We start from the raw sequence: 24,681 nt of genomic DNA, 5'->3' as shown, positions 1-24,681 counted from the left end.
GTTTTAACTCCTGTTGTTAGGATATGATTTTATTTTTCTATGTACTACCAAGACAAAGCTTGGAAAGAGACAGCAAAGCAGGAAAATCTCAAAGTATTTACTAAAAAGTGGCCTTCAGGGTTCTGGTTCTAGGTAAAGTGGAGTAAACACACCCAATCTTGTCTCCCAAATGCATGGAGCATCTACTTAAGAACTTGAAAAGTTAAATAGTTTACAGATTGGGACAAAATTCCAGACTTTGAAGTATTAGCAAACAGGTGATGAATTTACGTTTTCTTTTCCTCTGATATTTACTAGCTCAAACATATTACTTGAAACATTAAAGTGAGTATTAACACTGAGGGAGAGTGTTCTGGGGAAGCCTTCAAGTTCTAGCGCGAAGAGTACAAGAATCCCTCACTCTTTCTTTCTTCTGTCTGGTCTTTCATGCCTCAACCCTCAAGCAATACCATAGGCAGTGGTGGCAGAGACAGCAATGGGAATCCAGAGGTGGCAAAATTTTATGGAGGGAAATCATTTCCTCCAATTAGCTGTGATTGGTAAGGTGGTAGGAAGAAAGTAGTTCCCCCACCTACCCTCACCTACTTCCTGCCCTTCTGTTGTTTGCCTGGCTGCAAATGTACACAATTGCTGAAGTACACAGGATAACAGGGTAACTAAAGTGCCTATTTGGCTGAAAGTACCTAAAGGGGCTGTAGGGAAACAGAAAGGGAGGAGCTTCAACAATTATAAAGTTGTTTATGAACTTCTGGGCTCACCCTTGAGCTGTACATGCATGGATCTGATCCTATTGTGAACACTGAAGACTCTGAGGACTGAACTAACAGAGAGAAGACACGTACCAGACTGTCAACTGGGAGGTACACAGGCAGGACAGATGCCAATAGCACTGATAATGGAATCACAGCCCACAGAAAACAGGTGGGAATTTTGGGCCTGAACCTATCCAGACCAACTACCTGCTATGTAGCTATTTTTATTATAATAGAATTTTCCGAGCATTTAACCAAAATCCAGTGTCCTGTATTATTCAAAATTTCAAGAATACAATTCAAAATTACATGGCATATAAAAAAGGAATATCTCAATTCAGAAAAGCCATCAACAGAACCCAACTTTAAAATACATAACATTTTTACTAGTATTTTATCAGTTTCTATGGGTCAACCAGTTTCCTTCATTATAATGAACTAGAGGCCTGGCGCACAAAATTCATGCGCCGGTATGGTCCCTGGGCCTGGCCTGTGATCAGGGCCATCTTCCCAAGCTGCCCTCAGCTGGCCCTGCCCCCTGCCACCACCCACCCCTGGTTCGCTGTTCACCATCAGGCGATTGGAGCCTGCCGGCCAGGGAAAGGAACCAAGAGGTGGTCAGTGTACCTCATAGTGACTGGTTCAGTGGTTGTTCTGTCATTAGGGTCAATTTGCAAATTACACAGCATAGAGACCTGGTGCACGGATGGGGGCCAGCTGGCCTGGCCTTAAGGGGGCCCCGGATTGGGGTGGAAGTCCATGCTAGGGACAGGGCCGGCCTGGGTGAGGGGCTGCTAGCGGTTTGCAGGTTGGCCATGCCCCTGATTGGGGTGGCAGTCCCTGCTGGGGCGGGGCCAGCCTGGGCAAGGGGCCACGGGCAGTTTTCAGGCCTGCCATGCCCCCAGCTTTGTCAGGAGGGATGTCTGGAATGATGTCTGGAAGACATCCAGTCTATCTGGTCTAATTAGCATATTACCCTTTTATTAGTATAGATAGCACATTTCCAAGTAATAGTGTACCTCATATATGATATCTCATTTTCTAAGTCAAGATTTCTCTTTTTTAATTCTTCCAACTCTTTTTCTGACTCCAAAGCTTGCACTCCCATAACTTGATTAACAGTCATGCCAGTTGTTTTTAGTTTCCTCTGCAAAGTTAGTTTCTCTTTATCAACTCTGTGGGATTAAATAAGAAACATGAAAACATACCATCCACTGGGTGGCTTGTTCAATTTATTGAACTGCAGCTTATTCATTACAAGACCAATATACAAAAATCAGATTGTTCTGCATTTCCTAGGAGCTAACTTATTTTTAAATTATAGGAAACCCCATTTATAAGTTGTTAAAATATATTCAAAACACATTTTAAAGAAAGAAAATAAAAAATAATAGATAATAATTCATAATTAAAATTAGAGAATTTCTTATAGTATCAAGAACAATAAAACTATATAACTTCCAGGTCAATTAAAGACTTTACACATAATTAATTAGGTTTACTTTACACTCACTTGGCAAAAAGATCCTTCACAGTATTCAACTGCTTTGTTAGAATATAGATTTCCCCTTCTTTCTCTTTTAACTTGTTTCGCATTCCCTCTATTTTGCTTTGCCATTTTTTACCTTCTTCCCACTTAATTAATTCTTCTCTAGCACTCTATAAACAATAATAAAGGAGGAAGAAAATTACCAGTATTATTTTCAATTTTAAGAGTTATCAGTTACAACTTACTAGAACAATGGTAAAATAATTCTTCTTAGAAAATAAGTAAATAGGTTCTAACTTCTACAATTGTTAGACATGCCAAGCTATTAGCAAAAATGACCTTCAGTTTAAGTAGCCTGTATTTTATAACTTGACAATTACAATTCTGGAGAACAGTTTGAACTAATAATAACACCCTTACGGAGTCTTTACATGAAGATTTTTAAAATAGACAATCATGACTACAGTAAGCTTGTATCAAAGAATCTATATGTGTAAATGATCAACCCAATTCTGTCACCCCATAGCAATATCCTAGCATCATGGCCCCTTCAAATCTTCAATGAACGTTACTTTTCTGATTCAACAAATTATTTATTTAGTGCTAGATATGTACTAAGTACTACCTAAGAATAGAAGCAATGAATAAATCTAACAAAAAAAACCTATCTTCATGAATATTAGAGTCCAGTTTATGTTGGTTGAGTGTATGGATTAGGGAAATGGAGCAAAATATAGAAAAAAAACAAACAAAAAACAAGAAAAGAAAAATTGTAGTTATGTTAGTGTCATAAGTGCTAAAATGGCTGGGGGACAGGGAAGGAATTAGGGCCTTTTAGGGATAGGTGTCATGCTTTGTGATAATTAAGATAAAGTGTCCAAGAAAAGAGCAAAACAGTCCATGTACTGCACAAGTTTCAGATGTCCTACTGGGCACTCATATAGTTAAAAATTCTGTTCACAACTATCTGAGCTAAGAACTTATATCTTCATTCTACCAAGCAAGTTTTAATTATTTTACTATGTAATAAACTTTCTAGGAATGCCAACAGCCTTATAAAAGGAAAATCTGTACATATAATTTTGCTAAAAACTGTACCAACAATTGTGTATCATTTTAGAAATGAGATTATAAATGGAAATGCCACTGTGACATACGAGCTGCCAATAGAATATATTGTACTAGTATTAGTCTGAATTCATAGCTCTGAATTCACATTAACACAACCTAGAGATGCAAGGACAAGACTACCCCATTATGACTTTAGGGTAGTCATGCCAGAGCATTTACATGTGCTGAAATATGCAAAATATATAAATATACTATTTTCATAAATTTTTTCTTTTATGCTTTTCCTTTATCTTTTATTTAGGACATTTATAATGATAAATTTGAAATTAAGCATGTAGGTACTAGTTTATATTAACAAGGACTTTCATTTGGAATAGTAAAGAAGACATTATGAAACACTGTATTTACTATAAAAAAAGAATGTTGGGGTTGAAAGGGTTAACAACCATAACTTTAAGTCAAACACCCAGTTGAAAGTCAAATGCCCAACTAACATAAGGTGCCTAGCTGGTGTGGCTCAATGATTGAGTGTCAATCCATGAATCAAGAGGTTGCTGGTTCGATTCCCAGTCAGGGTACACGCCCTGGTTGTGGGCTGGATCCCAGTAGGGGGGCATGCAAAGGCAGCCAATCAATGATGTTTCTCCCTCATCAATGTTTTTATCTCTCCCTTCCTTTCTCTTTAAAAATTAATAAAAAACATTTTTAAAACGTTGCCCTCTCAAAACTAACCTTTCTCATACTGGCTAAGTTTTTAATCTCTTTTATTTAGTTCAGCTAAAAATTATCCTTTAAAAAAATGTAAAAACTTCACTAAGTGTTTGATAATCATTAACTTCTTTTTTTTTTTCCCCTGAAATATAACCAGGAATTTTATGTACCTCCAGAAATATAAATATTAGTTGGGGGCATAACGTATGTAGGCAAATTTTTCTGCATCATATATTGCTTTGTAGGGATTGAGTAATTCTATCCCATCTGACATTACCCTCTTAAGTAAGATTTAGGAAAGAAAAAAATTTAAAAATGAACAATAACAACAATAAAAACAACAAAGGCAAATGTCACCAAGGGTCTGTTCTAGACTGGGGAAGAGAAGGCAAGAAGAGAGGATGGAGAGAGAAGTAATCCTTTCATATTTTCTGTTCCAACAGCTTCTTACATGTAGATTTCAGAATAATGTTACTGCATTTAAATTTTTTCATTCACTCATCAAATACTGAGTCTCTACTATGTGTCAGGGACTCTTCTAGGTGCTAAGGAGACAACAATAAACCAAACAGGCCATTTCTTGCCATCAAAGCTTTCAGACCAAAAGATGAACACATAGCTAAGGAAATCTCTAGTCTGTCAGATAGTAATAAGTCCTATGGAGAAAAGTAAAGTATCATAAGAAAAATAAGACTGCAAGGCATCGGGGTGGGTTTTTTTAAATACAGACAGGCTACAAACACTGTTTACAGAGGAAAAGGTGTTGAAATTTGTTTTTATACTCAATGAAAGGATTCTTTGAGTATAAAAACATTCATGAATTAGGAATGCCCAGCACTGTGTAATCTGAAAGAACATTCTCACTAGACTCCTAGCTATAAATTTTACTATTAGTGTAACTTTCTGTGTTCTCTTTTTATTTCTAGTTAGTAATAACGTCGTACACTGGGATGAACTTGATGGCTTACAAAAAACTTTCACAAATTATTTCACTGTCAAAATAATCTTGAGAAATTGCTAATAGAAATAGTATTATCTAATTTAAGGAGTAATAAACTGAAACAGATTAGGAGTCCAGGGAAAGCCACAAGGCTATTGAGGTATTCTGATGGCAATCAGATTAGGAACTGGTATCCAAGGATTATTTAGACCTTTTCCCCAGGAAGGAGAGAGCAAAGAGAGCAATCTAGAAGGGTAAAGACATTTTGATCTTCCAGTTTTCACCAATAAAGCTTCTGACAGCAAGTATGTTGTGGTTCCATGTATATAAATGCAAGCATTTTCATCAAAATTATACTGACATTGGTCAATTTTGACACTTTTTGTAATGTACTCTGTTAAAACATTTAGTCCCATTACCTATTTTCTATACAGAGTCATTAAAATATGTAGTTTTCATGTTATGAAAATTTATTTTATAGGTACCGAATATTTTCTGGATAAATTTTTCCTAACCATAGTTCCTCCACTGTGATTTTCTTCAGGGGCAAACATTACTACTAGCATCAATATTTCCCAGGGCACTACTGATATTTCAATGCTACCAACAAGATAAAAGTCTTCAGTTTATCATTTATCCAAAATTAATTACATATATTTTAGCTAATGTTAGTTTTTCTTTGGATTGATTAATTCTATTTTTAATCCTCAGCCAAGGGCATCTTTACTGATTTTGGAGAGGGGAAGGAAGAAAGAGTGAGACACAGAGAGAGGTATCGCTGTGAGAGAGAAACATCGATTGGTTGCTCCCTGATCAGGGATCAATCTGCAACCTTAGCATGTGCCTGACCAGGATGATGCTCCAACCAACTGAGCCATCTGGCCAGGGCTCTATCAGTAATTTTTATTATAAAACTAGAGGCCTGGTGCACGAAAATTCGTGCACTCGGGGGAGGGGAGGTTCCTCAGCCCAGCCTGTGCACTCTCGCAGTCCGGGACCCCTCAGGTGATGTCCACCTGTCAACTTAGGCCTGCTCCCCAGAGGATCGGGACTAAGCTGTCAGTCAGACATCCCTCTGGCAGCTGGGGAGCTCTTGGGGGGATGTCTGACTGCGGCTTAGGCCTGCTCCCCTAAGCCCCGCCACCCAGGTCTGCACATGGGGCCCGGATGGCGGCTCGCACTGTCCCGCCCTGCCTGCAGTATGCAAATTAACTGTCATCTTTGTTGGCGGTTATTTTGCATATCGTGCTGATTAGCTAATGGTAGGTGTAGTAAAGGTGCAGTCTATTACCATCTTTGTCTATTATTAGATAGGATAGTTTACTTAAATTGTATGAAAATTTTAAGCCATTTTTCTTACATTATAGAATCAATTTAAGAGTGGGTTGGTTACTTTAATTTGCTGTAAATACTGACTATATTCCAAGTCACATTGTTTACCCTGAAAGAACAGTGCTGCCTACTAAAGGATAAAAGGACACATTTGGGTCAAGGTAGAGGAGAAAAATGCCCAGCTTTTCCCCCAAAGGTCAAATCACCAAATGTCAACAACTACATTGGGAGAAGTGATAAATAAATAAGCAAAATGTGCAGAGATTTTTGGATGTCAGGAAGATGACATGGACATGATGTAGTAATTTCCAAGTAAGAGTGACATTATACGGGTCTCCTCAAGTACACTTGTCTTAGACTTCTCTACATTATTCAGTATCACTTAAAATATGTTAGGTCCTCAAATTAATATAGTATATTAGCTATTCATCAATTACTTATTTAACTTAGTCTTGCACCACCTTAAGTAGATCAATATGTTTCTCCACATACCTTTTCTTTCATAGGCTTTATTTCTACCTCATCCACTTTTCTTTCTAGTTGGCTTTCTAGCTTTTTAATTCTCTTTTGGAGTTCTTCAATTAAACTTTGTTTATTATCTATCAGAGTTTTGCCCTGAAAAATAATATGCATTTTAACATTTTATAAGTAAAAAAGTATCAACAAAATACACACCAAATATTCCAACTACAGAAATTTTCTGAGACTATAGTTTACCAAACATTCTAAATGACACTACTGATATATAACATGGTAATTGTTTCTGCATTTCAATAAGATATACTTCTTTAAAATTATAAATACAGTGGAGATCACTGAAGGAATTAGCTAAATTAATCAAGGGGACATGCAAGCTAGTTCCAGCAAATATATGTGCAATTAAAAAGTGGGAATGAACTGCTATCTACATATAAATCAAAGATATTATCACAATATAAAATTACCTGTAATCCACTGGTTAGTCTTTTTATTTGCCTTTTCAGTTCATCATTCTCTTGTTCAATTTCATCTTTCTCTTTAAGCACTTTATTATAGGCTTTTTGGTTTTTTTGTAGTTCATTAGTTAAGTCATTCAAATTATCAGTTAGTGAATTTTCTCTGTTTTTACTTGTTTTAAGAGCTTCTTTCAATGTTAAAAGATTTTCACTTAAATCTTCAATTTGTGACTAATATATAAAATACAGAAAAATTTAATTCATGAATCTTCACCAAATATTAATGATAAAAGCAATATAATATGAAATTACACCATTAAGACTTAAGAAAAAAGTTTTAATCTAAATGTTTAAATATAATGGAAAAAAATCAACCACAAACTATATATATTCTTCCATCTTCATTACAATTAATCAAGTCTACTTTGAGAAAAAAATATAAAACAAAACATGAAGAAACAATCTAAAGCAATTCATCTTCAACAAATACCTCGGGCCAAAATTTTATCAAATAAGGATAAGTAAATGTTTCATTGTGGCTGAACAAATTTATTAAAGAAACAAGTACAATGTAGAAGGTATACAGCAGTGTTTTAAACACTATGAAACTTCAGAATAGTATAAATGAAATCTCTGATTTGAATTAATTTCTAATTTACTTTGTAAAGACAAGACATAAAAGGGTAACTGGCAATACTAGACAATATGCTTAAGAAAGTACACATAGGAAGGAGGTCTTTGCTGTCCTATACATTAACAGTGATGGAAATACTGGTACTTAAAATATATTTTGTTGAGCCTGGCCAGCATGGTTCAGTGGTTGAGCATTGACCCATGAGCCAGGAGGTCATAATTCGATTCCCAGTCAGGGCACATGCCCAGGTTGCGGGCTCGATCCCCAGTGGGGGACATGCAGGAGGCAGCCAATCAATGATTCTCTCTCATCATTGATATTTCTATCTCTCTCTCCCTCTCCCTTCATCTCTGAAATCAATAAAAAAATATTTTAAAAAATGTTTTGAGTAAATTAATGCAGGCAAAAAGTATTGCTAGTAATAATAATCATAGAAATGAGTAGTATATAATGCAGCTAGGAGAAAAACATAAATTTTCCCGGAGAAATTAGATTAAGCTTTGAGGAAAAGGAGTTGAAGAATGTGAAGAATTCTGAGAAGCCATTACAGGAAAAGAGAAAGGTATTAAAGAAGACATTAACACAGGGTTATTACTTATTTATAATTATTAAATAATGGATTTTTACTGTTGACTATGCTCATAATCTTGATAGGTGCAATGGAAGATTGAAAAAATCTGAGTAAGCCCAGCCGGTGTTGCTTAGTGCTTGAGCATTGACCTATAAACCAAGAGGTCACCGTTTAATTCCCTGTCAGGGCACATACATGCCTGGGTTGTGGGCTTGATCCCCAGTGGGGGGCATGCAGGAGGCAGTCAATGATTCTCATCATTGATGTTTCTATCTCTCTCTCCTTCTCCCTTCCTCTCTGAAATCCTACATAATAAAAGGCTAATATGCAAAGAGACCAAACAGCGGAACCGAACAACCAGTCGCTATGATGTGCGCTGACCACCGGGGGCACACGCAGAACATGGCGGGCGTCGGCCGCAGTGGATGGTGTAGCAGGTGAGCAGGGGCGCCAGACCAAGGCGGGGCGCTGGTGGCTGTCATTGGGGCGAGCCTCTGGTCGTTACGGAAAATTCTTTGCTCCCACATGCCACAGTCCCGCTGGAGACTCACACCTGCTGCTGGTGCTGGCTCCACTTGCACTGGCTGCCGGAGCCGCCGCTCATACCTGCTGCCGGCACCTGGCGCCGGCCCCAATCACTCAGCACCGTCAGCAAGTGCAAACAGCGGCTGTAGGCCCTGATTGCTCCTGAGGACTTCTCCACCTCCCCCTGCTCCTGAGGGGCAATCAGGGCTGGCAGCCGCCGCTCGCACCTGCTGATGGCACTGGTCCCGCTTGCACACGTTGCTGGCACCGGCCCCAATTGTTCCGCATCATCAGAAGGTGCGAGTGAGGCTGGCGCTGTCAGCATGTGGGAGCGGCAGCGGTGGGAGCAGGGCTGCCAGCAGATAGGAGACCAGGGGCCACGTTGGGAGGGGCTGGCGGGGGCGCAGAGGATGGGCCGAGACCCGCCCTGTGCCCACCGCAGCCTCGCAGCCCACAGTTCCTTTCGAGGTGCACAAATTCGTGCACTGGGCCCTTAGTCAATAATATATTAAAAATTTATTTTAATGCCGAAACCGGTTTGGCTTAGTGGATAGAGCGTCGGCCTGCGGACTGAAAGGTCCCAGGTTCGATTCCGGTCAAGGGCATGTACCTGGGTTGCGAGCACATCCCCAGTGGGAGATGTGCAGGAGGCAGCTGACCGATGTTTCTCTCTCATCAATGTTTCTAACTCTCTATCTCTCTCCCTTCCTCTCTGTAAAAAATCAATAAAATATATTTAAAAAAAAAATTTATTTTAAAAAGTCTGAGTAAAATCTAATCATTATACAGTTTAATGGTAATGAAGTGCATATACATATAAACAAAGAGCAAGTCAAAATTATAAACAAAAACAATATATAAAAAGATTTTTCATTTTACTTAGAATATAGTATATGAAACTTGCGTAAAGAAATTTAAAAATCATTATGAAATATATATATTTTGGGGGGAAAAAAGTTTAAACTACCAAACCTAACAGTCAGGTAACAAAATAATAAAATACATTGCCCCAAAATAATAATTTCAAAAATAGTTTTCAGAGCCAAGTAGCTCTACAGATTAAAAGTCAAGAACTACATGATTCTCATAAACTATTTCAGGGGATAAAAAAGGAAAGCTAATTAACTCATAAACTAGCAAAAACCAGACAGAAAATTCTGATATAGCAAAAGAAAGAAAAAAAAAATATACACACTAAAAATCATATGTAAATGTTTCTTAAATTTAATTCTATTAGGAAGAGTAGCTTATAATAGCCTATATTTTGCTAATTCCAAGATGTATAATAAAGTATAATAAAGTATAATAAGTATAATAAAGATACTTATTATTAACAAAAAAAGGTGGATTCTCTTCTAATGGAATTATCAGGATTTTTAATATTAATAAATGTGTTGATGTTCACCTTTAGCTCTTTGGTATGTCGATCAACAATCTGTTGAACATTGAGATTCGCCTCTTTCTGAGAGGTTGCAGAAATAATACGTTCTTCAGCCGCTGCTGTCATTTCCGCTCTGAGTTCCAAAAGTGCTCGACTAAGTGCCTAAAAATTATAACAGATATACCACTTTTTTTTTTGGAAAATCTGATATTTTATATGAGCAATATATAATACTAAATATAGGTAGGCTTTATTACTTTCAACTATTTTCCTAAAATGCCATATGTTTAAGCAAATATAATCACAAACTAATAACCCAACTTTTTCAAATAAATTTCCTTTAGTAACTGAATTCAATTATTTTAAAATTGAGTATGAGAGTTCAAAATCTTGACATTAATAAGTTTGGGAACATAGCATTAAATCAGGAAACTTTTATTATAAAAACCAGGTATGTTTTGGTTTCAAATATCCAAATTTAGGTATTTATCCAAATTACTCAAGACAAACTTCCATATGAAATTAATTGAATTTAAGTACATTAGGAAAGTCACAAGATTAAAAAAGGGCTTAGAATTTGCCAATAAATTACTTGAGCTAGCACAGAAAAACAACAGTAACTTCTAAGACATTTGAATATATCAAATCTGATAAATTAAAAAACTAATCAGATAACCCAGTGACCAACTTCTTTTCATAAAAGTATCTCTGTAACCTTCTTCTTCTTTTTTTTTTAAATATATTTTATTGATTTTTTACAGAGAGGAAGGGAGAGGGATAGAGAGTTAGAAACATTGATGAGAGAGAAACATCGATCAGCTGCCTCCTGCACATCTACTGGGGATGTGCCCACAACCCAGGTACATGCCCCTGACCGGAATCGAACCCGGGACCTTTCAGTCCGCAGGCCGACGCTCCATCCACTGAGCCAAACCGGTTTCGGCTGTAACCTTCTTCTTTAGCCTTTCTTATTCACTGTCATATCCCCCAACTAATCCCCAAATTTTTCAAAATTGTTCAGTTATTTAAATTGTTCAAAATAGCCTCACAGTAGCATAAAATCCCAGTAGAAAAGGAAAGGAAATAATAAAATAAGATCTCCTCTTATTTTCTACAAATAACCCACAAATCAGGCTGTTTAAAACAATTATCTTAACAAACCCTACTTCATAGCATAAAATGAGGCTCAAACTTTTTCCTACAACAGAGAGAGAGATAACATCATCTCTTACAACTCTACTCTAAAAGCAATCTACCACATGTATTTCCTGAATGTTGACAATGTTGTTACTTACTTTTTGCTGTTTCTCTTTAAGGGATAATTGGCTCTTTAACCTTTCCACTAGATTTTTCATTGTCCTTGTTGGAGCTCTTGAATTTGCTTCTTTTTGAGCCTGAAGTTCAGATTTTAAACTCTGTAAGTCATTTTGGGACTGGGCCAGAAGGCACCTTAAATCCTCTACTTGTGCTTTCACTTTTTTCACTTCAGCTGCATGATTTTCTTGGAGCCTAATATCAGCAAACATATGTATTCAGTAAAGTGGTTGCTGCAATTAACACTTTGATTGACAAAAATTTTATATAAAAGCAAACGTTTGTCCTAAATATTCTTACAACCTAATCTTTTTAAAAAATATATATTTTATTGATTTTTCACAGAGAGGAAGGGAGAGGGACAGAGAGTTAGAAACATTGACCGAAACATCCATCAGCCACCACCCGCACACTCCCCACTGGGGATGTGCCTGCAACCAAGGCACACGCCCCTGACCGGAATTGAACCTGGGACCCTTGAGTCCGTAGGCTGACGCTCTATCCACTGAGCCAAACCGGTCAGGGCACAACCTAATCTTTTTAAAAAATATATATTTTTATTGATTTCAGAGAGGAAGGAAAGGGAGAGATAGAAACATCAATGATGAGAGAGAATCACTGATCGGTTGCCCCCTGTACGTCCCTCCCTGGGGATCAGGAGATCGAGCCCACAACATGGGCATGTGCCCTGACCAAAATCGAACTGTGACCTCCTGGTTGGCACTCAGCTATTGGACAACACTGACTGGGGCCAAATAAATGCAATTCTTTATTTATTCCACTTGACCACTCTTAAACTTAACATACTTTTTCTTTCTAGTTTCTGTCTACTATTTTTGGTAATGATTGCATCAAGCAATTTTGTGACTCTAGCCCAGTGGTTCTCAACCTTTTTAATTCCGTGACCCTTTAATACAGTTCTTCATGTTGTGGTGACCCCCAATTTCATTGTTACAAATTGAACGTAATTAAAGCATAGTGATTAATCACAAAAACAATATGTAATTATATATGTTTTCCGATGGTCTTAGGCGACCCCTGTGTCGTTCGACCCCCAAAGGGGTCGCGACCCACAGGTTGAGAACCGCTGCTCTAGACAAATAATACAGAAAATGAACATACAGCACTTTAAATACCATGTGCCAGGCAAGATGTGACTTTCCTCTGATCAGGGTTTCTCAATCATGGCACTACTGACTGTTTGACTGAATAATTCTTTATGAACTGTCCTCTGCATTAATGGCAAGGTGTTTAATAGTATCCTTTGCTTCTACACAGTAGGTGCCAATAGTACCTCCTAGTTGTGACAATGGAAAATGTCTCCAGACATTACCAAATGTCCCCGGAGGAAGGAGGGCAGCAATAATTACCTCAGCTGAGAACCACTGCTCTATATTGTCATTATTCAAAGACAAAATGTACACTTTCACAGAAATTACATGTATTATTGTTTATGGTTACAAAGTCACTAGTATTACATCTATAATACTTATATCTATAGACATGGAAATAGATACTATCAGCAGACTTAGTTAATGTGATTAATCCTATTGTTCATTCATCTTTAATAAGTCATACTAAATTATATCCAGTTCACTTTGCATTTAAACACTGCATTAATAGTGTCAGCAATATGGAGATACAAATAAATTAAACTTTGACCAAAGAGAAGATTGTATTAAATTATGAACAAGTGTTAAACACTCTGAGGCTTGTTGTTTTCAGCAGAAAAACTTGTCATAAGAAAACACAAGAATCTATAATTTTCTATACACTTCTAAGACATTAAAATATGCATACTGTGGACAAAAAAGGGATACTGTAATAAATCTAATGGAAAATAACCTCAGGATGCTCTGATTATAAATTCTTAACTGAGCAGGTCATGGTAGGTAGCCATGCTCCAGAGACTTTAACTTCTTTAGTAAAAGGTTTATCTTTGCTCCAAGCGAGCTCTGCCCATTGTTTTTGTACATCTAAGTTCAGAAACCTTTGAAAGGCCTATTTTTTAGACCCCTGGAAGAGAGCACACAATCTTATTATTCCGTAATCCCTGCCTTGCTTTCTCCCACCTTTCATGTAATCTTCCTTGCCGTTCTTTCCTTAATTCCAAATGCAAAAAAGAAACCGCAAACTGTCCTGGGAAGCATTGTTCTGTCTATAGAGATCTTGCTTCCAGGCATATGTTCAGTTCAAATTAAACTCTAATAAACTCTTACAAAATTTTTCTACAGATTTAATGTTCTCTGTCAATAATACCAATTTGCACACAGAGGATAAAAGTATAATTTTACACTAAAATGACATGACTAAAAAAAACTAACTCAAATATTTCAACTGGCAAAAGAAATTACATATACAAGGTAATTTCAAAAGATGATTATTTTCTGTACCCAGGGATTGGGTTGAAAAGCAGAAGCAACTTTATACTCTAAAACATGACAGAGACTTACTTTATCAAAATAACATCTCAGTTATAAAATTTAATAGAATGGGGAAAATTTGATTTAAAGGACACCATATGCTATTGCTAATTCTCTTTTAGAGAATAATCTCTTTAAAGTGGTAGCTTCTTACTAAAGCAAAAATAATGTTTATTTTGTTAGACGCATCTTGGATAAGTGAGTCAAAAAGGTTCTAGTAAGAGTTTCAGAGCTGGAATGCAACTATAAGTTGTTCAGCTCTCTCATTTATTCAGATAAGAAATCAAGGTGCAGAGAGTTAGTTCTACAATGATTATAAAATACATAACTATAAATCTACTTTAGGTTTAAAAATCTATATTCTGATAAATTAATTGAGCAATGTTTAAAATCTCTAATGCAGAGAATGAATGCCGTGAACCCTCTACTGTCACTATAATAAAAAAAAATAGTTAATTTTTCATACAACAAATATTTACTGAACCTCTACTGTGTGCCAGGAATTGTTATAGGCATATAACAAAAATTTTATATTTATTTGTTACTTTACAATTTTGAAATTACTTTCTTATATAAGAGCATCTGGCCTTCAAATAATCATCCTGAAGGAACCAGGTTAAATATTGTCATTTCCATATTACAGATGATGAAACAGAAGCATAGAGGTTAAAAACAAGATTCTGGACAAGATTCTGGGTTGGTGCTTGAAACTAGACTGACTAGATTCAAATTTTGACTTTTCCACCTGCTCCCAGGCCTGTAACTGAGCCTCCCTGTAGCCTAGTTTCCTATGTGAAGAATGGGGAGAATATGACCTATGTCATAAGTGTCCTGAGGATAAAACAAGATAATATACATAAAGTTTTCAGAACAGTGCACATAGAAAACAGGTTTATCCTCATTATATCATTATTACTATTTGCCTATTGTTATAATACATTTCTAAGGCTTACCGTAATTTGGTATTTTCAAAATCTTTGATTTTTAACTCAGTGATTTCTTTTTGTCTCTCCAATTCTTGAGACACTTTTTTTAGTTTTATCAAAAGTGAAGCAAGAGAGTCATCTTGTTCTGCTACTGTCTGTTCCATCTCAGCCAAACGAATAAAATGCTTGTTGGTAGGAACTGGAGTAGGAGACTGTTTTAGTAAATCCTATGAAATGTGAATAAATTAGCTATAAACATGTATAATTCAATGCAATGCTTATTCCATAATTTTAATGCATTCCTCAAATAATCAAAAATAATATCTAATCTAAAATTTAATAAGCAATGAAAGCTTAAAGAAAACAGTTAATAGAGATTGGGTTCTTTGTATTCCCAGTATCTAGCGAAGTCCCTACATGTAGTGATGTATCAAGAAATGTGTTTTGAATTAATGAGTTAAGGCTCAAGGATGATAAGGTTTGCATATTAGGAGATGAAAGGTCATTTCACACATACAGAAGACAAGATCAGCACCAAGTATAAGCTGAATTCAGAACATGAAAATCAGTTATAATGAGCAAAATTTGAAAACAAAAACAAAAACTGAGGTCAGATCATGGAAGGCTTTTAGTACATGGCTACAGATAAGCAAGATTTAATAAGCATCAGTCTAGGGGGAAGAATGATCAGAGTTGTGTTTTCATAAGATTATTCTGGCAAAAAATAAAAAATAGGGTGGCTTCTATTCCCTCACCCCCCCAAAAAAGAGAGCTAAATTTTCAAGTATACGATCTCAAAAAACTGTAAAGAATAGAACAAAGTTCTTAGACTCTTACCCAAGCTGTTTGTTTGAATTTATTGAGTGAACTATCAGCTTGTAGTTCTAATTTATGATGAAGAATATGAAGATCTTCTTCATGTTTCTTAACAATTTCTCTTTGCTCCTGTTTTATAGAAAATCAAAACTATATCTTAAATAGTGATTTAAATAAATTCACATTAGAATCTTAAATATCTGTTATCTTTAATCTTCCAAAATCCCTGAGACAGGGAAAGAATATCTGCATGCATATATTTACACCAGTATGCATTTTCACTAGTACACATTTCAAGTTGACAAGTCCAGCCTTAGATCATAATTTAATTTTAATATTAGAATAATATGTACCTATCAACTTTTAACTTGTTTCTAAAAAAAAATTTTTACGTTTTAAATGCAGATTTCCCCTGTCCACCACCACCAAAGTTCTAGCAAATCTGATTTCACTTATTACTACTAGTGAGACAGATTTCTAACTTTCTGACCTATAAACTCAACTGGTATTTTTCAATATCATAAATTCAGCTGGTATTTTTCATTATCATGGTTTCTCTGTGACAGCTATTCCTGATTTAGTCAATCCATACGGGAAAGATTCACATATATACACTGCCAGTTTTTCTGACAGATCTGTAATCTAATCACATGAAAGTGATAATTCCTAAATAGAATCATTTGAAAGGCAAGAAATGCACTACCACTTCAGGGCAGAATAATATTTGCATTAAATAGGTAGGTAGGTAGGTAGATAGATAGATAGATAGATAGATAGATAGATAGATAGATAGATAGATAGATAGATAGATAGATAGATAGAACAAACAAACAAACAAACAAATAAATTACCTCTCTGGCTTTTTCCAGAAGACACTGATACTTCTTTAACATGTCTTCCTTCTGATTCAGCCTTGCTTGCATGTTTGCAATAGTCTGCTGAGCAATTTTCAATGTGTGATAGAACTGTGGCTCTACCTCCTTTCTGCCTAGTTCAGCTATAAGCTTTTCTCGTTCTGCGGTGGCAGGTAAACGAAGCCTGAGTTCGTTGATTACTTTGTCTCTTGACAAAATATTTTGCTCTGCTAACCGTAAAGCAGATTCTTTTTCTTTTAGCTTCTGCAATGATCAAATCATATTATTAAAGTATATTTTTTCTTTTAAAATGTTTCATCTGAATTTTAAATTAGTTACAAGTTTAGAGAGGAGTTTCCCTTTATTTTTCACAACATACTTAAAATAGCTAAAAGATATTAATAAAGTTAAACTGATATTTTTATGTGACAGCTAAGTTATCTGGATGCATATTTTATTTGTAAGACTATTGCATGTGTTAAGAAACAATTATTATGAAAATGAAATTTAAGGTACTTTATTTAGATGTTATAGTTTTAGAACTAGAAATGTGAGGTGGTGCTAAATTTGGAAAAAAACTGTAATAAATTGTTCCTCTTACTTCAGCCCATTGACTATCAAAGCACTAGAAGAGTAATTCATAAATCAGCTGGGTATAAAAATTGGAACTTTACTGGCTCAAGTCAATAAATCACTATTATAAAATCTGTGGATTATGAAAACAAAATAGAAAAAAAAGTGTTGCCTATTCAATAGGATTAAGGCAGATATTTTAAATGCAGTAACTCAATGAAAATTCACATAAATGATAAATCTTACAATTACTGAAGAAAATCTAAGTGTCCTCAATCGACTAAAAATATACAATTTTACTAGCAAAATTATTTTTAAATGTATTTACAATAGATTTAGATGCAAACTAAGATGAAATCATATTCAGTTTAAATTACTTTCCATATAATTAAATAAAGGAGATATTTGATCCTCTTAATCAAGCTGTAGGCCTAGAACAGTGGTTCTCAACCTTCCTAATGCCGCGACCCTTTAATACAGTTCCTCATGTTGTGGTGACCCCCAACCATAAAATTATTTTCGTTTCTACTTCATAACTGTAATTTTGCTACTGTTATGAATCATAATGTAAATATCTGATATACAGGATGTATTTTCATTGTTACAAATTGAACATAAAGCATAGTGATTAATCACAAAAACAATATGTAATTATATATGTGTTTTCCAATGGTCTTAGGCGACCCCTGTGAAAGGGTCGTTCGACCCCCAAAGGGGTCATGGCCCACAGGTTGAGAACCACTGGCCTACATTAAAGAAACAAGTACTAATTTCTAGCTCTCCTTCAAACCCTTTAACCACACACAAAAGGAATTAACTGAAACTGATTCAGAGTATACAACGTACACTTCAAATAAACAAGGCTGAAAACAATTCTTGATCATACAAAAGAAGGTAATATATTGCTCATAAAACTACAAATGTTCTTTTTGTTTCAATACAACTATTAGTGTGCCCCAAAGTAACAAGTAGTAATTAAATGAATAATTAATTCTAATTAGCCATATCTGTTTTTCTTTATTGCCTATTACAAGCATTATGGGAGAGTAGAAAAGGAGGGTAAAACTAGCAACAGATTCATCATTCTATACATCGTCCTCATTAAAATATATTACTCATTTAAAAAATTCTACATATCCAATAATATACTAATCAAAATGCAAATTTTTCTAATTACCTCCTCTAGTGATTTACAAGTTGCCCGTGTTTCTAGAATTATTCGAACATTCTCCTTAATTTTTCTTAGAGCAATCTCAAGTTGATTTGGAAGGGGCAAGCTCGGGTCTGGCATTGATCCTATAACATCTTCAAACTATTAAAAATAGCATTAAAAAAAACAGTTGTAGCATTGAAGGAAAGAACATTAATTTTTACAACTATATGACAAGACATGGTTAAAGCCCACTTATATTTGAAATATAAAAAGAAAGTTAAAATTCCATCTCTGACATTAGAAAACATTACTATGGCTAACATTATAGGCCATGCTACAGAGTAGCAAATAGAATTAATCACTCAGACCTTTTGTGCTGCATTTAGTATTTCATTTTGCTGACGGTCAAAAATGTCTAGTTGACGTTCCAGCTCAACTTCTCTTTGATCCCAGGCCATTTCCCTTTCTTCATGAAACTGAAAAAAAGGTATTTTGCATCAGACATACATAGAAACACTCACCAAGCAAACAACAGAAATTTTTACATACATTTTCTTATTTAATTCTCACAACAACCCTTTGAGGTCACTACTATTATTTTATGGGGAAAGGAAGTAAACTCAAGAGAGGTAAAGTATCTTTCCATCAAAGAGATAGGCAGATATGGAGTAAGGATTTTAATCCATCCATGCATTCATCTATTCATCCATCTATCCACCTATCTATCCAAAATATATTTAATGACATGTACTATATGACAATCACTATTCTAGGCGATGCAAGCATAACAGTAAACAAAGCCAAGTCCCGCAGCCCCTCACCCCAGCTGGCCCCGCCCCTGACCGGCCTCTCCCACCCCCATGGAGGGCGGGGCGCTGACCAACCCCCCATGGCCCCTCCCCCTAACCAGCCCCACTTCCGATCAGCCTGCAGCCCCTTCCCCTGGCCAGCCCCGCCCACCCCATTCTGGGGTGGGGCTGGCCAGCCAACCTCCTGCAGCCCCTCTCCCCCACCTGGCCACACCCCAGATTGGCCCCTGACTCTGATCAGGGTCAGGGCCGGCTGGCCAACCACCCATGGCCCCTCCCCCAGGCCACCGGCCCTCAATCGGCCTCCCACCCCCATTCAAGGGCAGGGCAGGGCTGGCCAGCCCACTGTCCCTCCCCATGGCCTCCCCCAGCCCCCATCACCCCAATTGGCCCACAGCCCCTCCCTCCAGCCAGCTCCACCCCCAACCGGCCCCCCCACACCTATTGAGGGTAGGGCTAGCCGGCCAACCTTCCATGGCCCCTACCCTGGCCGCTGACCTTCGATTGGCCCCCCACCCCAATTGGGGTGGGGCCCACCAGCCAACCATCCACAGCCCCTCCCCCCAGCAGGCCTGGCCCTGATCCACCCCAACTGGGACCAGGCCAGCTGAAACCAACCCCACACCCCCCCACCCCACCCCGCCCGTGCATGAATTAATGTACTAGGCTTCTAGTTTCATAGTTTCAACATAAATAAATATGCATTTGTATAATGGTTTAGAAAACAGAAATTGGAATATTTTATACCATAATAATGGAAGCTAAATTCAAGTAAGAGAGTGATGTAGTCACTTATACAATGTTCTTTTATATATATATACATATGTATATATATATGTGTGTGTGTATATATATATATATATATATATATATATATATATATATTATTGATTTTTTTACAGAGAGGAAGGAGAGGGATAGAGAGTTAAGAAACATCGATGAGAAACATCGATCAGCTTCCTCCTGCACACTCCCCACTGGGGATGTGCCCGAAACCAAGGTACATGCCCTTGACCGGAATCGAACCTGGGACCCTTGAGTCCACAGGCCAATGCTCTATCCACTGAGCCAAACCGGTTAGGTTTGTTCTTATGTTTAAAATCTTAGCAACAGCCCAGCTGGTGTTGCTTAGTGGTTGAGCATCAACCTATGAATTAGCAGGCCATGGTTTGATTCCGGTCAGAGCACACGCCCAGGGTTGTTGGAGGCAGCCAATTCTCGCTCATCATTGATGTTTCTATCTCTCCCTTCCTCTCTGAAATCAATAAAAAAATATTTTTAAAAAGAAAATCTTAGCAACAAAACATCAAAATAAATATAAAATGAAACCTTGTTCTGCTGTACAATTTCTTCCTCCAGACTGCTGATTGTATGCTCATATTCAGAAATTATATTATTCAAATATTTTATTTCTTCTTTATCCTTGACTAATTCTCGATTTAATTTAAGCTCTTGAAGACGGAGTTCTTCTATTTTCATATGCCAACTGATTACCTAAAGATTTATAAATTATACATACAAATGTCAATACTATATAAATAAATATTTCTCCATACCCTAATGATTTTAATTCAAATTAATAGACACTATAATAAAATAAAATATAAAATTATTTTGGTGTCCCCCAAAAATGTATATACACTTTAACAGCTGATAGCTCAATTTTGAAAATGAAATGTATTTTAATAAACAATGCCTTTATAATGATTCAAAGATTGTGTATACATTTTTTGGGCCACCCTATATTTCTAGCCTAGAGAATAAAGTTTAGTTGCAAGATAATTATTTTTCACTTAATTGCTTCAAAAAAAGGTTAAAACAAAATTATATTAAAAATACATGCAGGCCTACTACTTGTAAATTTTAAACAACTAATGATTACAAAGAGTAGAATTGAATTGATAAGCACTATAATGTTTAAAATTATAATTAGTATTTTATTAATATATAAACTTCTTAAGAGTATTTAAAATTCTGTTATTTTAAAACCTAAGTACTTCTACTAAAACCATTGCTTAGATGACTCTCATTTAATTTTCACAAACAGACATTCAAATAGGCAAAACCCCTAATTTATAAATTCTAAATAAATTAAAATATACGTTAAATGTTTCTCATATAGGTACATATTAAGAACTTAAAATTATGTAACTCTTCTGGAAATACTTAATTTAAAAATCACTGTTTTACCTTTTGGGCTCCCCGGGCATCCTTTAAAGTGCTTACTAACTCTTCTAACCCCTTTAACTTTAATTCCATCTCCATTGTTTTGTTCTCCATATTTCTACGTTCTTGTAGAGAATTTTTCATTTCTTGCATTATCTGCAGTTTGTCATTTTGTAACTGAATCATTGTCTTAGAGAACTTCTCCTGCTGTGCCAAGGGCAAAGCTCCACTGAACTGGCGTCGCAGGGACTGAATTGTTTGGCGCAGATGTTTTGCTCTGTTTCTCCCCTCCAAACGGGCATAATAGAGAGCCTGTTCTTTTTCATCCAGTTTCTGTTCTAAACGCAAATTATAGGCCTCCATCTTCTGCAGTTTTGATGTGACTGACTCCAACTTACCAAGAGCAGTAACCTCACTAATTTGAAGAGAGACAAGGTGTTGGTGCAACTTGGCAATTAGTGCCTTTTCGTCCGACTGTGCCTAATATAAAAAATGCATATATTTGTTCCAAGTTTCAAGTTTTTCCTATGAAATTTATCATGAATTTAATATCAAAATTTACTAAACATTTAAAAGTGCGCTACATGAGATCCTATAAAAATCTAACCTTGCTTTAAGACAAATTACCAAAAAATTAAAAAGCAAAAACAGCAGAAAAACAGAATCAAATATGTGTAAAATCCAAATCTGGCAACTGGCTAAGTAACAGTTGGGATATTACGGTGGCTTTTTTTTAACTTCCATATGTAAACTATAATACTGATGTGTACAGTGTTTTTCACTAATTATTAGTACTTGACAGATCAACTCAGGGATCCTCACGCATTTCTTTTTCTTTTTTATTAATTCTTAAAAAAATAATGTGAGAATATGTGAAAAGCTATAAGAGAAAATATTGTTATGAAAGGCTTACTATTTCTCTTCACTGTCTTAACTCTGATCAGCAGTCAGCACAATGCATTTATAGGCATTTAAATGCTTTTCTGTATTATGGTTTTTCACATTAAGTTGTAACCTAATCAGACTATAATTAACAAGAATATGAGCCTCCTTGATATATTCTTTAGTTAAAACTATAAAATCATCCCAATATCTAATGTGAATTTAGAAAAAAGAAAAAATCTATGTAGAAGAGCAACGCTGTGCATACCTGATAGTCTAACAGTTGCATTCTGATGGACTCTACTTCCTTTTCTCTGGACTGTTGTTGTACATTCAAAATTTCAACTTGCCTTTTGGCAATGTCAGAAATCTCTCTCAGTCTAGGAAGTAATATTTCAGAAACAATTAGGTACATTTTTTAAGGAAATAAATACCAGGATTTCAAATTTTTAGAGCCTTGGAAAAGCCATTAGATTCCATCATCTCTTCTTCATATGAAATGCTAAAGCAAAGTTTCCGAAGTTGTTTCATGAAACACAATGCCCTGAGAGGTTAACATATGTTTCATGGAAAAACTCCATTTTCAACACCCATCCTCCCTTGAAAATTCATAATACACAGTATCGTATTAAATATTCTGAGAAGTTTTAAAGTGAAAATTATCTGAAACTATACATATATAGCATTTTCCAAATGTATGTGGCCAATAAAAGGGGGGGCTTTATGGTAATTTATTAGATTTCCTATGACTACTATGAGAAGACTACACAGATAAAGTAAAATGCACTTTACTGTAGGCTGAAATAATTTTAGTTCCGTGTGACAGATAACTTAGGTTTCCTCATATTGATTAGAAGTTCTCAATAACAGTTCTATAAGTTTTGATTAATTAAAATATAATAATGAATTACAATATAATTAATTAAAATGAATAATATAAGTTTATTTCAAAAGGTAAGGTGCATGAGATGAAAGGAAGAATTAAAAAGAAGTATTCTTCACAGTGAAAATGGTTAGAAATGACTGATATTCCCAAAAGGATATCAAAGCTCCAAAAAATGGCTATAACTACAAAAGGCCATAAAACCTTTTTCACTAATTATTTGTACTTGACAGATCAACTCAGGGATCCTTATACTTTTCTATTTATTTATTTATTTATTTATTTATTTATTTATTTATTTATTTATTTATTTATTTTGTTGGGATGACACTGGTTAACAAAATTATATAGGTTTCAGGTGTACAATTGTGTAAGACATCATCTGTATGTTGTATTGTGTGTTCACCACCCCAACTGGGATCCTCACACTTTTCCACTGAAGTAACGCATGATTACAAAGGAGAGTGACTACACAGTATTTACTGGCACAGAGTATTTACACCTTACATATATTTTGTGTTCTAAGCAAATAAACTGTTTCCACACGTAAAATGAAAATAACAATGTTACTTCAGGGTTAGTAAGTGTAATTGTATGAGTTAACATCTGTTCAATACCTAGCACAGTATACATAGTAGATACCCAAAATGGAACCAAAATCTGAAATGTTTTATTATATTTTCACAGTAACCTTCTATACAGATAAAAGACATACTATTCCTTCCTTAATAAAGTGAAAAAACTTCAGTTTAAATAAATTAATGGTCCTCCCCCCAAATTATTTAATATGCAGAAGAACTACTTAATATTATTTAACCATATTCTTTTAAAAGGAAACCAGTATTAATTGCCACTAAGAATATTACTCCTGTATCACTGTAATTAGGTTTCTTAAAGACAAATTAGAATAGACACATCTAATCAAATGAACAAAAAGTTACATGCACTCACTTTGACACTTCCACTTTTAGTTCCATTTCATTCTTCTCTAATTCTAGAATCCGTTGTCTATCAGCATCACTTACTGTCTTGCTCACACTACCAGCTAGTTCATCTCTTAACATCTGTTCCACCTTCTGGGCTTCCAAGTTTATTTTGGTAAGCTAAGAAAAAATAACAAAAAAAAATATTCAGATATATCAGCTTTTGAAGAGATTTCCCTTTATTGTTATTTTTTAAATTTATCTTTATTGTTAAAAGTATTACAGATGCCTCTTTTTCCCCATTGACCTCCTCCATCGTGCACCCACCACCACCCCAAAAAGGTTTTCCTTTTAATTTAGCTTTAGCATACTGCAGTCCTCTTTGCTTTGCATTAATCCAGATACTGAATTGAGTGTGAGGTATTAAGAATAGACTGAAAAGGGTAAAGAGGGAAAGAGTCAGAAACAAATTATGCAAACTCTGATTATATACCAACCCACATAAAGTCATTTATGTTAGGCAGCTCACAACCCAATGATATCAGAATTTCTGATATTCTTAATTTGCTAGGAATGCAGTACACTTATTATATTTTACTTTAATTATATAACCTATAA

At 35.6% G+C, this 24,681-nt stretch overlaps 1 protein-coding gene across 7 annotated transcripts in view; it reads right to left on the bottom strand.

Moving 5' to 3' along the window:
• CEP290 (centrosomal protein 290) overlaps positions 1–24,681 on the bottom strand; it is a 118,124-nt gene that overhangs the window by 30,864 nt on the left and 62,579 nt on the right. For all 7 annotated transcript variants that reach the window (XM_036301405.1, XM_036301407.1, XM_036301406.1 and 4 more), the window contains 15 exons: positions 24,092–24,243; positions 22,526–22,637; positions 21,400–21,855; positions 20,539–20,703; positions 18,769–18,876; positions 18,425–18,559; positions 16,672–16,938; positions 15,842–15,949; positions 15,032–15,231; positions 11,637–11,850; positions 10,366–10,503; positions 7,240–7,461; positions 6,788–6,910; positions 2,266–2,411; positions 1,772–1,927 (listed from right to left, as the gene is read on the bottom strand). In XM_036301405.1, the coding sequence (XP_036157298.1) occupies positions 1,772–1,927; positions 2,266–2,411; positions 6,788–6,910; positions 7,240–7,461; positions 10,366–10,503; positions 11,637–11,850; positions 15,032–15,231; positions 15,842–15,949; positions 16,672–16,938; positions 18,425–18,559; positions 18,769–18,876; positions 20,539–20,703; positions 21,400–21,855; positions 22,526–22,637; positions 24,092–24,243 (2,702 nt within the window). The remainder of the gene's footprint in view (positions 1–1,771; positions 1,928–2,265; positions 2,412–6,787; positions 6,911–7,239; positions 7,462–10,365; positions 10,504–11,636; positions 11,851–15,031; positions 15,232–15,841; positions 15,950–16,671; positions 16,939–18,424; positions 18,560–18,768; positions 18,877–20,538; positions 20,704–21,399; positions 21,856–22,525; positions 22,638–24,091; positions 24,244–24,681) is intronic.

The sequence above is a fragment of the Myotis myotis genome, unplaced genomic scaffold, assembly GCF_014108235.1.
Source record: "Myotis myotis isolate mMyoMyo1 unplaced genomic scaffold, mMyoMyo1.p scaffold_m19_p_3, whole genome shotgun sequence".
Lineage (NCBI taxonomy): Eukaryota > Metazoa > Chordata > Mammalia > Chiroptera > Vespertilionidae > Myotis > Myotis myotis.
The sequence above is the reverse complement of the archived record's forward strand: the minus strand, read 5'-3'. Positions and strand labels throughout refer to the sequence as shown.